The sequence below is a fragment of the Capricornis sumatraensis genome, chromosome 8 (genome assembly GCF_032405125.1).
Source record: "Capricornis sumatraensis isolate serow.1 chromosome 8, serow.2, whole genome shotgun sequence".
NCBI lineage: Eukaryota > Metazoa > Chordata > Mammalia > Artiodactyla > Bovidae > Capricornis > Capricornis sumatraensis.
In genome coordinates, this window is record NC_091076.1 from 112,622,078 (window position 1) to 112,638,764 (window position 16,687).

Sequence of the window (16,687 nt, forward strand, 5' to 3'; positions counted from 1 at the left end):
AGCTAAAAATAACATGTGTTTACTTCTGAATACAGTGAATTTTGATGCATTCAGATAAAAGGTTCCAAATAATCCAAGGGAAACAAAGTGTCCGAGAAAAAAGGCTGGAGCCATCAAGGCTCAACAGCAGCAAAGCCTCCAGGGCCTTGAGGCCGTTTCCTGCCTCCTCACAAGTCACTGTGCCCAGCCCACACCTCCTGACAAAATCCACTGAGCTAGACTGAGCTTAAAGCTATGAGTCATCCCTTTACTGTATGTGTGACTGGGAAATTACTGGACCTTAACAAACATCAGTTTCATCACCTATCAAAAAGATGGAGAAGGGCTCTAAGAACTCAGTACTTGTTTTGTGAAAGCCACTGAATGGCAGACGTCACTGAGCAAACACTCAGTGAGTGTTGGCCTCTCTCCACCTTCCTCTGGGAAGAGAAGAAGAGCCCACAGACCTTAATACTGGCAGGACAATTTCTAAAAGGTAATAACTGCAACAGCATGTGATAGAGCGTGAGAAAGGAGAAAAGATCTCCCTCCATAGATTGTTAAGAATGAGGTTAAAATTTAAAACTACATACATGGGGGAAAAGAGATGAAACAGACGACTTCTGCAGTGGCCTCCCACCTCCATTCCTCTATTATTCTATGAATAGGGGCTAGGGAAAGATTGCTTCCATCCACACTTCTTAAACGAAATTTTTATATTCTTTTCTATGCTTCCACTAACCTGTACTATAACACAGAAATTTCCTCCCACTGATCAACAAGAAGCAATGCCCAAATGTAATTACAGCTACAGAAGTTGCACAGGTTAGTACTTACCCTCCTCTAAGTCTTCCACATGATATCCAGAGAGGACGTTACTAGTTGCTGTCTGCAATTTTTCAAATGAAAGAAATTTTTATATAAGAAATAGCTAGCTGATTTGAATTAAACTTGGAAAATTTCAACATTTTAAAAAGCTTGAGATGGAACATTTAGAAACTTAATAACACTAATATTGCAAGTGGCATTTTTTGCTCTTTGCTCTATGGTTCCATATTTAAATATGAAAAAGAAGTAATTGTGTGGCCCTCATTAAGGAAACTGATAAAAACTCCCTACATAAAAATTACCTGTGCGCAAAAGCAGTCTCAGTCCCCAGTCCTGAGCCCCAGGGAGCAGCACCCTCCCCTGTTGTGTGTATAGCTCTCTCTTCTAACATCTGGAGCAGGGCCATTGGGGCGGCATCACCCCCCCCCCCACCTCCATCGAGTGCATGACCACTGCTCACTGCCTGGGATCAGCCATTCTCCCACAGCAGAGGCCGTGGCTGAGGACCCACTCGCTCTGATTTCCTCGAATGCAGACAAGTCCTCCATCTGCCCCTTTGGCTTTTACTTTACTCTAAGTAAGCTCCACATCCCCAGCTTCAACCGAGTGCCAGCTAAAGCATTTTCACTTGACGACTCCATAGCATTTTACCTGCTGGGTCCCTGTCAGCCACATACAGATCCACTGTTAACAGCCCACACCTAACTGCCTGTCTGCATCCCTGGGCCTCAGAGGGCCTGGCACATAATGGATGCCCAGTAAATCTGGACGGACAGATGGATGGGTGGATGGAAGGTGGGTAGCTGGGTGGAAGGATGGATAGATGGATGGGTGGATGGAAGGTGGGTAGCTGGGTGGATGGATGGATGGATGGAAGGTGGGTAGCTGGGTGGAAGGATGGATAGATGGATGGGTGGATGGAAGGTGGGTAGCTGGGTGGAAGGATGGATAGATGGATGGGTGGATGGAAGGTGGGTAGCTGGGTGGATGGATGGATGGATGGATGGGTAGATGCGTGGGTGGGTAGCTGGCTGGCTGGCTGGCTGGGTAACTACCCAAGCACTTCAAACTGCAGTATGTCTAAAATAAAATTCACCAACTTTAATTCCAAACCTCATCATGCTCCAGGGCTCCTTGTCTCAAGCTAATGGATTCACCTTCCCCAAAAAGAGCCAGACTGGAATCCTGAAAGACATCTTGAGCCCTCCCTTTTCTGTTCTGCTCTGAGCAGTCTCCAAATCTTGCCCAGCGAGGCCCAGAATGTCCCTCGTGTCTCTCTCATACTTGACCCCACTGTCACTTCCCTGTAAGCACCTCATTCTGCTCGTCTCATCTGCCCCAAAGCCAACCAACTGCCAACTTAGTAGCAAGTCACTTTTGGGTCTGCCCTCAGCCGCCTCCATCCTTTAACCTCAGTTCTCACACTCTAGCCTCCCTGGTTTCCATCTCCCCTCTCCCTGCTTGTTCTTCGGGTACAGCACTTACTGACCACAGGTAGCCCTGTGGGCACATTAACTACGCACAGCTGGGGTTGGCCCTTCAGACTGTTTTCCAAGGATCTCTCAGCTTTCCAAAACCCACAGACCCGTGAACAGCACAGCACTCAGTAAATGCTGAACTGAATCACAAGGAGGAAACAGTACCCCAAGACGAAATTTGGAATGTTTTTTCTCATAGAAAGAATGTCGTAAATGGTAATTGGATATACCTGAAGCAATATCACCATAATTTACATGTCACTGATTAAATTGGACCCTTTGGAGGTTGGGCTGGAATTAAACCAGGAAAAAGCTTTCTGATTCTCAAACTACTTACTAAATAGTTTTTGAAGACAACTCAATTTTTTTCGGAAAACGAGGACCAAGTTTAAGACTATGTAGAAGCTAGCAAATAAATCAGGACATAACTATTCACATTATTGCCGGGAGCCAGCAAGGGAGACCCCACCCATGACAAGGTCATGCGGAGAGGCCTGATGGGCAAGGCGAGTCAGGCTTCAGGGGCTCCCCTGGGTTTTCCTGAACATCTACCCCCCAAAAACCAGAGTCTGCCTGCTTTATTACTGGGCTTTCCACTCTTCTAACATTCTCTGGAAAAAAGTCAACTCAGGGCTTCAGTCTCCTGCATATGAAAGGAATGTTTCAGCTCTTTGATGGCTCTCTAACTTGCCTGACAGGTTCCCGGGATTTTTACAATTTGTGAATTGCTTACAGCCCCCCAACCGAGAGAGGCACAAAGCTTAAACATCTTAAAGATACAGAGCCTTTTAGAGTTAAGAATTAGTTTGGTGAAGAGTTTGTTGAGTTAATGTTTGCCGCCAGGCCTCCATGTCCTTTATTTAGGCACCTGGGAGGATATTAATCAATGTAATCGGGATGCAGAAATAGGAATATAGTAGTTTTGATGCTAGCAACACTAGACTTTTGAGTTAATGAATTTTCTCTTTGTTATAAATCACTACTTCTTTGTTATAAATTGCTGTGTCCTTGCTGTGTAAGAATGTAACTTTATTTAGTGCTTTCTGAGAGTGGCACCAGACTTTGGGAAGAACAACACTATTACCCTTATCAGAAAAGGGCCATAAAATGTTAACTGGCCTTCTGGCCAGAAGATGATGTAAATCACCTAAGACTTATGTATACAACTAGGTATGCACAGAGAAAGCCTGGTCTCGATAAGAGTCAGGGCGGTTGACACTGCATAATTTTGTATTATCCACTGATCTCTATGTACGATCAAAAGTATAAAAGGTCTTCTGAACAATAAGGGATGGACCAGTTTCTCGGACTAGTCTCTCGAACTACTTTCTTGGAAATCTGGTTTCCCCCGTGTGTGTGTGTGTGTGTCTCTCTCTCTCTCTCTCTTTCTCCCTCTCCCTCCCTCTCCTTTTCTGGCTGAATTCCCATCTGGAGCGGGGAGGCTAGCCAAGTCTACTAACTTGCCCCGGCTTTTAAGTCCCGTGAGAGAGGGAGCCCAAGGCGGGGCACCCTCCGCTATTCAAACGAGCACTGGTGGCCTAACGTTGATGGTGCAAACTTCTTGTCCCGAAGTTTTATTGGCTTTCCCCGTAAACCAAGTTATTCAGCCTCTTTTCTCCACTAAATTTTCCCACTATAGTATTTCTTCTTAATTTCTTTTATATTTCTAAATAAATAAGTTTTTCCTCGCCTACTCCGTCTCCCCTTCGAATTCCCTGGATCCACCGGGGCCGGACCCTGGCACATTATGAAGACTCTATACCCACCAAAAAGATGTATTAAATGATCCTTTAAAATTCTATAAGCAAGATCTAAATGGTATAGTCCCACACTAGCCCTTAAAAGATGATTCCAATTACACAGAATTTATAAATATAAGAGCTAAAAATTCACTTCAAGCATGAATTGAAAGTATCTCCTCTAAAAAAATTTATCAAAATAAATTCACCAAATATGCAAGAGAAAATGGGGGAAGGTGTTTCAGTGATGAAATAAAGCTTAAAGCATCTGCAGCTGCTAAAAGGGAAAGACACACGGTGCACTTCTGAGTCTGCACCTACGACAGTCCGCAGTGGCAGGTACGTCTGTGCTGACACTGTAGCTCTCAGCGTGGGCAGGGGGGCGGGGAGGCAAGGGTGCTGGTGAACTGCCCACCCTCATCAGAAGAGCTGGTAAGAGTAAGAAAATTGGCCACTGTGGCTTTTAGGTTCCAACGTATTGTATTTTTAAAAACACCCTTTTTATATGCTCAGACCCCAAGACAGAAAGGCAGCATCAATAAGGTCTTTACTGAGACCTTCAGGGAAAGCAGACACATTTCACACTGCTAGAATTCTTATAATCTTATAATCAAATATTGATTTGGAATTGAAATTTCTCTGAAGAATATGTATTGTCTCTCTGTTTTCATTAGTCAGCCTTTAGTTTCAGGTCTTTATTCCAATCCACTAGCACTTACAGGTTAGATATCAGCTTAGCCCAATCTTTAAATAACAAATTCTTCCTATTTTTAAGTACATCAAGTGTAATTATAAATAAGAGTAACACTGGCTGTTAGCTTTTTCTGGATGGATTTTTTTATTAGTACCAGTTCACTAACCAAAAATACTACTACTCTGGTTACACAGAAATTATAAACAAAACTTAAGTCACTTATTCCAAAAGTACGGTAACAAAATGAGAGTCAAATGATATTTGTGACCTCATACAGAATAGGATTATAAATGTCAAAAATAAAACTCTACATATATTTGTGCATGATTATCAGATGTAAAGCTGCTAATCCAATTAAGGTGATAAGAGAGAAGAACAAGGGCAAGAATCTTAAAACAAAAATCATCTTATTTTATGTTTTCATTTTAAAAGTCTAAAACATTTATAATTGTCTTCTTTTACTTCTTAGAAATTATAAAGACCACATAAATACCAGAGGGAAATGGCTCTGAAGTTAGAGCTTATTGATTTTCAGTTAATTCATAATAAGACTAAAAAAATAATATATTTTAAAAGCTTATTGAATTGTAGCAAAACAGTACCTTTATCCAGCTTATGTAACTCATGATGACTGTCTTCTCTGCATACTTATTTGTTGCTATGAACTGTAATGCATTATGAGATTTGCAGTGTGAATGTAACCTACAGGAGGTCAAGGTTTACACCTGGGTGCTCTTCTCATCTTCTCGGCCTGACGGGAACGCCCTTCACCTCACTCTCCAGGACACAGCACTTTCTTAATTCTCAACTGAGCTTAAGTGTCTCATCCCCTCACTACCATTCCAGTTATTTTTCCATCACAGAAAGCTCATCCCATGTACCTCAATGTGAATTACACCTATACCTGTGTTTAATTAATTAATTTATTGTCTATGTCCTCCCCAAGACTCTAACGTCCCCAAGGACAAGGACCACCAGTATCTTGTTCAGGGCTGAACCCACAGCACCAAGCATAATACCTAGCATAGTAGGTGCCAGTTTTTAAATAAATAAGCCAATTAGTCAGTCAGTTTACATGGATTTCCATTTATGATAAAAAGCTGACCAAAACAGCTATTTTAAAAATAAGACAAAAAATAAAATGAGACAGCTAAGTAAAAATACATTCACATGACTTTATGAGGAACAGGAGTTTGAGACTTTCAAATCCACGGGCCTTTTATACACCCTGATGTCCCTGGCCTTCAACTCATCACCAGAGCATATTTTTGTTCACCATTTACCCTGTTACACATTATTTCCATCACCTAAACTCATTCCACAAAAACATCACAGACTTTTATCAGTTACTTAGAAAATATTTTCTAATAGCCAGATGTAGTTAAAAACCGAAATTTCCCAGTCACCTTTCCATTTATTGGACAGAGACAGCTAAAAAGAATCAGGGACAAAACAGAAGGCCTGGGATGCACAAGCACCTTGACAGGAAGCACAGCTCCTAGGATGGGAGCAAGCTCAGCTACAGAAAGTCTAACAGCTTCCCTACCCACTGTTAAAGCCTCTGATGCCCAGTGAGCATCCACATCTTAATACCGAACATGTGCCATTCAGAATAAGTCAAACTCTGCCCAAAGAGACTGGCTGAAATAGTCTTACCTCTGTTTCTGTGAGAAGTGTTTTTAGCCTTGTCAAATCTTTTGTTACCATCCCATTCTGAAAGGGCAAATGAAAAAGGGGGAAACCAAGCAGCATGTTAGTTTTTTACTCTGAACTTGACTCTTTGGCTATTTTTAAGGTTTACCCATAAAAAGAAAACCAGTGCTATGCTCCTCTCCTCTCCTCATTACTATCAGCGGGGATAACAAAGCCAACCTTCTGTGTGGGGAGTCAAAGAGACGAATAGAACATCTTTGAAATATACAGTAAGCCCTGCAACACTGGACTCGACGTATAAGGATTTAAGATTGATTCAATAACATGTTCGCAATGAGTATCGCTCAAAGTAGGATAGGCAAAAAGAAAAATAAACTTCAACTTTTTAAAACTCCTTTTCCTAAACCAAACAGGCGAGCTCGGTCACTTGAGATTCAGATCCACATACAATGGTCACCCTACCTAAAGACGGTTCATTAAAGCTGTTGAAGGAAAACATAAAACATTAGCTCTTGAGAAATTCACATTTCACTTGAGATCTGAAAGCAAACTGCTTCTTAATTTTAAATTTAAAAATCCAACAGGTAAAACAGTGTAATATGCTCAATTTAAATAGAAAAGATCCTTAAAGATAGAATGATCTAAACAATAAAGAAGAGAAATACTCTTTATCACCAATTTAGAACTCAATACCCATACAAGACTCTTGAGAGTCCCTTGGACTGCAAGGAGATCCAACTAGTCCATTCTAAAGGAGATCAGTCCTGGGTGTTCATTGGAAGGACTGATGCTGAAGCTGAAACTCCAATACTTTGGCCACCTCATGGGAAGAGTTGACTCACTGGAAAAGATCTTGATGCTGGGAGGGACTGGGGGCAGGAGGAGAAGGGGACGACAGAGGATGAGACAGCTGGATGGCATCACCAACTCGATGGACGTGAGTTTGGGTGAACTCCAGGAGTTGGTGATGGACAGGGAGGCCTGGCGTGCTATGATTCATGGGGTTGCAAAGAGTCGGACACAACTGAGCGACTGAACTGACCCATACAATTTTGCTATATTAATAAGATACCTTAGCTTTTAGATTCATTTGTTAAGATGGTAAAATAAAAAGATACTATTAAACCAATTAAATAATTCACTGCACAATAATTCCTTAGAAGATAACTAAATTACCCTCCGAGATGGGTCATTATATTACACTCAACAATATACAAAGTACTTTCCTGATTTCCTTCTTTTTCACCATATATATATTTATTTGCAGTGAAAACAGAACTTTGCTCTTTGTTTTCCACAGTTTATGATAATTCAGAAGTATAGAGAACTCAAGCTGTATAACAAAGTATACATATGTGTTTTTTTTACTTTCACCATCTTTCATTATGACTCAAAAAGTATCAGTTTTGTAACAGTTACCAACTGGTGAAAAAAAGTCATAACATATCTTTTCTTCCAATTTCTATAGATTGCCAACTCTAAAGTTCAAAAAAGGAAGTCTTTCCATTAAGTCATCCAAAAACAAATAAATAAAAACTCTAGAAAATTTAATAGCGCCTACAAAAATTATCCCAAGGTCTGAATAGAATGAGGTAACTTCATCAGAGCAGCCATGAATATGAACATCATCAGAAAGAAAAGTAATTATTACTTAGTTTAGATACATTTAAGCATTTTATACAATAAATGACTAAATTAAAGAAACATATAAGATCATACATCCACAGAAGCATTCTAAAACTCAAAAATACCTTCAGGTTCTGTTAAATTATACCTTTAAAGAAAATCAGTTATTCTATACTTCCAAAGTTTCAAAAATTATCTCTTAATCACAAACTACATTAATAAAAGAATCCAATGTTTAAATATGAGTATGTTGAAAAGAAGTAAGTAGCTACTCATAGACTTTGATTTCTGGCAGGACCTACAGGACGCAGGCATACACCTAAGTCCAGTGGGTGAATACATTTTCGGACATTCAAATTTGAACCAGCCAACATACCAGGGACTCTCCCGTCAGCGACTTGGCGAGAATGCGGGTCACAGGCTGCAGCTTCCCTTCCAGCTGCATGCAGCAGAGCACCGCCTGGAAGGCGCCGTCCCCCTCGGCCAGTCCTCCTCCCAGCACTGTCGTGGAGAAAGAGCCAGCATTAACCGCGCGGCAGTCGAAACACATCCCACTGTCATGGAAAAACAGCATTAACCACGTGGCAGTCGAAACACATCCCACTGTCGTGGAGAAACAGCCAGCATTAACCGCGCGGCAGTCGAAACACATCCCACTGTCGTGGAGAAAGAGCCAGCATTAACCGTGCGGCAGTCGAAACACATCCCACTGTCGTGGAGAAACAGCCAGCATCAACTGCGCGGCAGTCGAAACACATCCTTCTCAACTTCATTGTCAGCACACTGTCCTAGGCATGGCTTCTTTTTTTTAAACTGGACTGTGGTTACTTTACTCCGCTGAGTCAGTTTCTGCTCTACAGCGAAGTAAACCAGCCATACATCAACATATATCCGCTTTTTTGGATTTCCTTCCCATTTAGGTCACCACAGAGCACCCAGTAGTTTCCTGCGCTGTAGAGCAGGTTCTCATTAGTTACCTGTTTTATACATAGTAGTGTATATGTCAAATTGCACTCTTTCAGCTTATCCCGTCCTTTTCCCTCCTGGTATCCACTACATTTGTTTTCTACCTCTGTACCTTTATTTCTGTTTTGCAATGAGATCATTTTTACCATTTTTCTAGATTCCACAAATATGTGTTAACAGGTATTTTCTCTTTCTGACTTACTTCACTCTGTATTGAAAAACACGAGGTCCATCCACATCTCTACAAATGACATGGTTTTGTTCCTTTTTATGGCTGAGTATGTTTCATTTTTAGGACTAACACCCAAAAAAAGATGTCCTTTTCACTACAGGGGACTGGAATGCAAAAGTAGGAAGTCAAGAAACACCTGGGGTAACAGGCAAATTTGGCCTTGGAATGCGGAATGAAGCAGGGCAAAGGCTAACAAGAGTTTTGCCAAGAGAACGCACTGGTCATGGCAAACACCCTCTTCCAACAACACAAGAGAAGACTCTACACATGGACATCACCAGATGGTGACACCGAAATCAGACTGATTAAATTCTTTGCAGCCAAAGATGGAGAAGCTCTATACAGTCAGAAAAAACAAGACTGGGAGCTGACTGTGGCTCAGATCATGAACTCCTTATTGCCAAATTCAGACTGAAATTGAAGAAAGTAGGGAAAACCACTAGTCCATTCAGGTATGACCTAAATCAAATCCCTTATGATTATACAGTGGAAGTGAGAAATAGATTTAAGGGACTAGATCTGATAGATAGAGTGCCTGATGAACTATGGACGGAGGTTTGTGACACTGTACAGGAGACAGGGATAGAAACCATCCCTTGGAAAAGAAATGCAAAGAAGCAAAATGGCTGTCTGGGGAGGCCTTACAAATAGCTGTGAAAAGAGAAGCCAAAAGCAAAGGAGAAAAGGAAAGATATAAGCATCTGAATGCAGAGTTCCAAAGAATAGCAGGGAGAGATAAGAAAGCCTTCCTCAACAATCAATGCAAAGAAATAGAAGAAAAGAACAGAATGGGAAAGACTAGAGATCTCTTCAAGAAAATTAGAGATACTAAGGGAACATTTCATGCAAAGATGGGCTCGATAAAGGACAGAAATGGTATGGACCTAACAGAAGCAGAGGATATTAAGAAGAGTTGGCAAGAATACACAGAAGAACTGTACAAAAAAGATCTTCACGACCAAGATAATCACAATGGTGTGATCACTCACCTGGAGACAGACATCCTGGAATGTGAAGTCAAGTGGACCTTAGAAAGCATCACTACAAACAAAGCTAGTGGAGGTGATGGAATTCCAGTTGAGCTATTTCAAATCCTGGAAGATGATGCTGTGAAAAGTGCTGCATTCAATACGCCAGCAAATTTGGAAAACTCAGCAGAGGCCACAGGACTGGAAAGGGTCAGTTTTCATTCCAATACTGCACAATTGCACTCATCTCACACGCTAGCAAAGTAATGCTCTAAATTCTCCAAGCCAGGCTTCAGCAATATGTGAACCATGAACTTCCAGATGTTCAAGCTGGTTTTAGAAAAGGCAGAGGAACCAGAGATCAAATTGCCAACATCTGTTGGATCATGGAAAAAGGAAGAGAGTTCCAGAAAGACATCTATTTCTGCTTTATTGACTATGCCAAAGCCTTTGACTGTGTGGATCACGATAAACTGTGGAAAATTCTGAAAGAGATGGGAATACCAAACCACCTGACCTACCTCTTGAGAAACCTATGTGCAGGTCAGGAAGCAACAGTTAGAACTGGACATGGAAAAACAGACTGGTTCCAAATAGGAAAAGGAGTACATCAAAGCTGTATATTGTCACCCTGCTTATTTAACTTATACGCAGAGTACACCATGAGAAACTCTGGGCTGGATGAAGCACAAGCTGGAATCAAGATTGCCAGGAGAACTATCAATAACCTCAGATATGCAGATGACACCACCCTTATGGCAGAAAGTGAAGAGGAACTAAAAAGCCTCTTGATGAAAGTGAAAGAGGAGAGTGAAACAGTTGGCTTAAAGCTCAATATTCAGAAAACGAAGACCATGGCATCTGGTCCCACCACTTCATGGGAAATAGATGGGGAAACAGGGGAAACAGTGTCAGACTTTATTTGGGGGGAGGGGCTCCAAAATCACTGCAGATGGTGGCTGCAGCCATGAAATTAAAAGACGCTTACTCCTTGAAAGGAAAGTTATGACCAACCTAGATAGTATATTCAAAAGCAGAGACATTACTTTGCCAACAAAGGTCTGTCTAGTCAAGGCTATGGTTTTTCCAGTGGTCATGTATGGATGTGAGAGTTGGAGTGTGAAGAAAGCTGAGTGCCGAAGAATTGATGCTTTTGAACTGTGGTGTTGAAGACTCTTGAGAGTCCCTTGGACTGCAAGGAGATCCAACCAGTCCATTCTAAAGGAGATCAGTCCTGGGTGTTCTTTGGAAGGACTGATGCTAAAGCTGAAACTCCAATACTCTGGCCACCTTATGAGAAGAGTTGACTCATTGGAAAAGACTCTGATGCTGGGAGGGATTGGGGGCAGATGCTGGGAGGAGAAGGGGACGAGAGAGGGTGAGATGGCTGGATGGCATCACCGACATGATGGACATGAGTGTGGGTGAACTCTGGGAGTTGGTGATGGACAGGGAGGCCTGGTGTGCTGCGATTCACGGGGTCGCAAAGAGTCGGACACGACTGAGCGACTGAACTGAACTGAATATTTCATTTGTGGGCTTCCTTCGTAGCTCAGTGGTAAAGAACTTGCCTGCCAATACAGGAGATACCGATTTGATCCATGGGTTGGGAAGATCTCCTGGAGAAGGAAATGGCAACCCATTCCAGTATTCTTGCCTGGGAAATCCCATGGACAGAGAAGCCTGGCAAGCTATAAACTATGGGACTGCAAAGAGTCGGGACAACCTGGCAACTAAACAACAAATATTCCATTGTAATACGTACCAGATATCCATTCCTCTGTTGATTTACGTTGCTTCCATGTCCCGTCTACTGTAAACAGAGCTGAAATAAACACTGGGGTCCATGTAATTTTTGAACCATGCTTTTCACGGGGCATATGCTCAACGGGGGGCATACGCTCAGTCATACGGCCTTTCTGCTTTCAGTTTTTAAGGAACCTTCATGCTGTTCTTCATAGTGGCTGCGCCAGCTTACAGTCCCACCAACAGTGTAAGGGGCTTCCCTTTTCTCCACGCTCTCTCCAGCATTTCAGTTCAGTTCAGTCGCTCAGTCATGTCCGACTCTCTGAGACCCCATGAATCGCAGCACACCAGGCCTCCCTGTCCATCACCATCTCCTGGAATTCACTCAGACTCACGTCCATCGAGTCCATGATGCCATCCAGCCATCTCACCCTCAGTCGTCCCCTTCTCCTCCTGCCCCCAATCCCTCCCAGCATCACAGTCTTTTCCAATGAGTCAACTCTTCGCATGAGGTGGCCAAAGTACTGGAGTTTCAGCTTTAGCATCATTCCCTCCAAAGAAATCCCAGGGTTGATCTCCTTCAGAATGGACTGGTTGGATCTCCTTGCAGTCCAAGGGACTCTCAAGAGTCTTCTCCAACACCACAGTTCAAAAGCATCCATTCTTCGGCACTCAGCCTTCTTCACAGTCCAACTCTCACATCCATACATGACCACAGGAAAAACCATAGCCTTGACTGGACGGACCTTAGTCGGCAAAGTAATGTCTCTGCTTTTGAATATACTATCTAGGTTGGTCATAACTTTTCTTCCAAGGAGTAAGCGTCTTTTAATTTCATGGCTGCAGTCACCATCTGCAGTGATTTTTTTTGGATGGTGGCCATTCAGACCTGTGTGAGGTGATACCTCATTGCAGGTTTTATTTGCATTTCTCTAAAAATTAGTGGTGTTGAGCATCTTTTCATGTGTTTTTTGGTAGTCTGTATGTCTTCTCTGAGAAATGTGTATTTAGGTCTTACAGCCATTTTTTGATTGGGTTGCTTGTTTTGTAAGAATTCGTCCATTTCTTCCAGGTTTTCCACTTTCTTGGCATATAGTTGCTTGTAGTAGTCTTTATGAGCCTTTGTATTTCTGTGGTGTCAGTTGTAACTTTTTCTTTTTCATTTCTAACTTGAGTGCTCCCCCCTTTCTTCATAATGAGTCTGGCTAAAGGTTTAGGCATTTTCTTAATCTTTCTCAAGAAAATCAGCTTTTAGTTTCATTGATCTTTTCTATTGTTTTTCTGGTTTCTATTTCTGTTATTTCTGCTCTGATTTTTATGATTTCTTTTCTCCCACTAACTCTGGGGTTTTTTGTTGAGTCTGGTTGCTTTGGGTGTAGGCTAGGCTGTCTATCTGAAATCGCCTGCTCCCTGGGGTGGGGCTGCACAGCCGTAAGCTCCCCTCTGAGAACCGCTTTTGGTGGACCGCATAGGTTCTGGGCCGCCGTACTTTCGTTGTCTTTGTTTCTGGACGTTCATTTTGTTTCTTTGGATCTCCCCAGTGATCTCTCGGTTATGACGTAGCGTGCTATGTAGCGTCCATGTGTTTCCATTTTTTACAATTTTTCTTCCTATAATCGATTCCTAATCTCATAGTACTGTCGTCAGATGTGACTGCACCATAAAGAAGGCTGAGTGCTGAAGAACTGGTGCAACATATCACATATGACCTAATATGATTTCAAGTTTCTTAAATTTACCAAGGTTTCATTTGTGACCCAAGATGTGCTCTATCCTGGAGAATGTTCCATGTGCACTTGAGAAGAAAGTATATTCTGATGTTTTAGGATGGATGTGTTACTATATTTATACTATAAAATCAATTACATCTATTTGATCCAATGGGTCATTTAAGGCCTGTATTTCTTTATTAATTTTCAGTGTGGACGATCTGTCCATTGGTGTAAGTGCAGTGCTGAAGTCCCACACTATTACTGTGTTACTTCAATTTCCTTTTATGACTTAGCATTTACCTTTTGTATTGAGATGCTCGTGTGTTGGGTCCACAAATATGTACAACTGTTGTATCCTCTTCAGTTGATCCCTTGATCATTATGCAGCGTCCTCCCTTATCCCTCGTTGTTGCTGTTCAGTCGCTCAGTCATGTCCAACTCTTTTCAACCCAGTGGACAGCAGCACACCAGCCTTCCCTGTCCTTTACTGTCTCCCAGAGTTTGCTCAAACTCATGTCCACTGAGTCAGAGATGCCATCATCTCTGTCACCCCCTTCTTCTCCTGTCCTCAATCTTTCCAAGCATCAGGGTCTTTTCCAATGAGTCAGCTCTTCGCATCAGATCGCCAAAGTATGAAAACTTCAGCTTCAGCATCAGTCCTTCCAATGAACATTCAGCGCTGATTTTCTTTAGGACTGACTAGGATTGATCACCTTGCTGTCCAAGGGACTCTAAAGAGTCTTTTCCAGCACCACAGTTTGAAAGCATCAATTCTTCAGCACTCAGCCTTCTTTATGGGGCAACATTCATGCATGACTATTGGAAAAACCATACCTTAGACTATACAGACCTTTGTTGGCAAAGTGATGTCTGCTTTTTAATACACTGTCTAGGTTTGTCATAGCTTTTCTTCCAAGGAGCAAGCATCTTATAATTTCAGGCTGCAGTTACAATCCATAGTGATTTTTCCCAAGAAAATAAAGTCTACCCCTGTTTCCATTTTTTTCCCATCTATTTGCCATGAAGCGATGGGACAAGATGCCATGATCTTATTTTTTTGAATGTTGGGTTTCACTGTATTGCATCAGTTTTACTAAAAACTGATTTTTGCAACTGCAACTGATTTGAAAGTTGTAGTCTCTATATTCAAGAAGGTTTTGTTCAATTACTTTTAGTTTAGACCAACTTGCTCTCACTCCATCCATGTTACAGATCACTCATGTGCTCAACTGACAATTCCAATACATGAGTAATATATCCTTGAGAATGTCTTGAGCACCTTAGAAAATTCCACAGTAAGCCCACATCTCCCTCTGATCTTACTATTCCTGAAACTATTCAAATGTGACCTTTGGCAGGTCATCTTCTCTCTCTGGCCCTCAGCACGGTCATTTATAGAACTGAAACACGAAAACTGTGCTGCAAGAATCAAATGACGGAAAGCCAGGAACGCGTCTTAAAGGAACCAACAGTCCTGCCAAAGTCTGGATCATTCACACTCTCCAAGCCTGCTCCCTTCCCTGGAGAACGGAGGTGACCACAGCTCCCTAACGAGGCTGTGGTAAAGACTGCCTATATGAAATAGCTAGCACAATCCCCTCATAAGAGTTCCCTAAGCCTCTAAAAATTATAAAATAGCATTGAAAACTTGAGGAAACATCTGAGCTCCTTTTGAGTAGCTGGGATATTAAGAAACTAGTTATCAAGAGCAGAGGAATGTTTCAGGGAAATGAAAAAAAATTTTTAAGAATATTTCAGTCTCAGATGAGTATGTCACTTTGTTTAAAAAGCATTAAACAACATATTTTACAAACACTTTTCAAAGGTCTTTGGTTTGTACAAGGTATTAGCTGAATTTCTGCCATTCTATCGGTATTTGAATGTCTCCCTATCATTCTTTTCCTTTTCCTCTCTCTAAACATTTCAGACAAGAAACACTGCTGATGCACTTCCTTCTAACTGTTGTCTTTAAGTGCAATTCAGTTTATGCCTTGTACGATCCCACATGAAGAACTGTGGCAAAGAAACAGTCAACTATTCTAGGTAAAAAGCTATCCTGCTATTGTGTCATATGACACAATCAAACTGCAATGCTGCCACTCTGGTACTGTGTTATCTTTAACATTTTGAAAAAGCCTGAAAGAATACAAAGTATGGCCTAGTATAAAATAAAATCTGCCTCATTTATTGAACCTGCCAAACATAATCTAATCTTGGGCAACTGTAAAAAAGTTGTTTCCTTACAAATAAGTTCTCTCCCCACCAGCTATCTGTGGAACTTTGTGAGCACAGAACTCCTTCCTTCACCTTAGCTGTGATGTGAAATTCAAGGCTCTATCCCTTTTCATTCTTAAGTTTTTGTAAGATTTGCTAAGACCTAAAATATCTCTTACTTGGAATGTTCTGGACCAGAAAATGAGTAATATTAAAGGAATATTCATTCATTCAACTTGGCTTCCCTGGTAGCTCAGCTGGTAAAGAATCCACCTGCAATGCAGGAGAACCTGGTTCGATTCCTGGGTTGAACAGATCCTCTGGAGAAGGAATAGGCTACCCACTCCAGTATTTTTGGGCTTCCCTGGTGGCTCAGATAGTAAAGAATCCACCTACAATGCAGGAGACCTGGGTTCAATCCCTGATGGGAAGATCCCCTGGAGGAGGGCATGGCAACCCACTCCAGTATTTTTGCCTGGAGACTCCCATGGACAGAGGAGCCTGGTAGGCTGCAGTCCATGAGGGCATGGCAACCCACTCCAGTATTTTTGCCTGGAGACTCCCATGGACAGAGAAGCCTGGCAGGCTGCAGCCCATGGGGTCGTAAAGAGTTGGACACAACTGAATGACATCCACGCATGCATTCATTCAACTGTTTTGACCAAAGCAGCCTCTGTAAGGGAGCCCCCGGCACCAAAAGGAGAGGACAAACAACTAGAATCCAATCCCCCTTGCCTGCAAAGACTGCCCGCCACGAGCAAGATCACTCACAACAAGTCTAAAATCCCCCTTGCCTGCAAAGCACTGCCCGCCACGAGTAAGATCACTCACAACAAGTCTAAAGTTCAGTAA

The 16,687-nt window shown here is 42.0% G+C and overlaps 1 protein-coding gene across 1 annotated transcript in view; it reads right to left on the reverse strand.

Annotated features, from left to right (window-relative positions):
* HELZ (helicase with zinc finger) overlaps positions 1–16,687 on the reverse strand; it is a 141,727-nt gene that overhangs the window by 94,578 nt on the left and 30,462 nt on the right. Inside the window, exons 4-6 of the mRNA XM_068976731.1 lie at positions 8,374–8,498; positions 6,375–6,431; positions 817–868 (exon numbers count right to left, since the gene is read on the reverse strand). Of these exons, the coding sequence (XP_068832832.1) occupies positions 817–868; positions 6,375–6,431; positions 8,374–8,498 (234 nt within the window). The remainder of the gene's footprint in view (positions 1–816; positions 869–6,374; positions 6,432–8,373; positions 8,499–16,687) is intronic.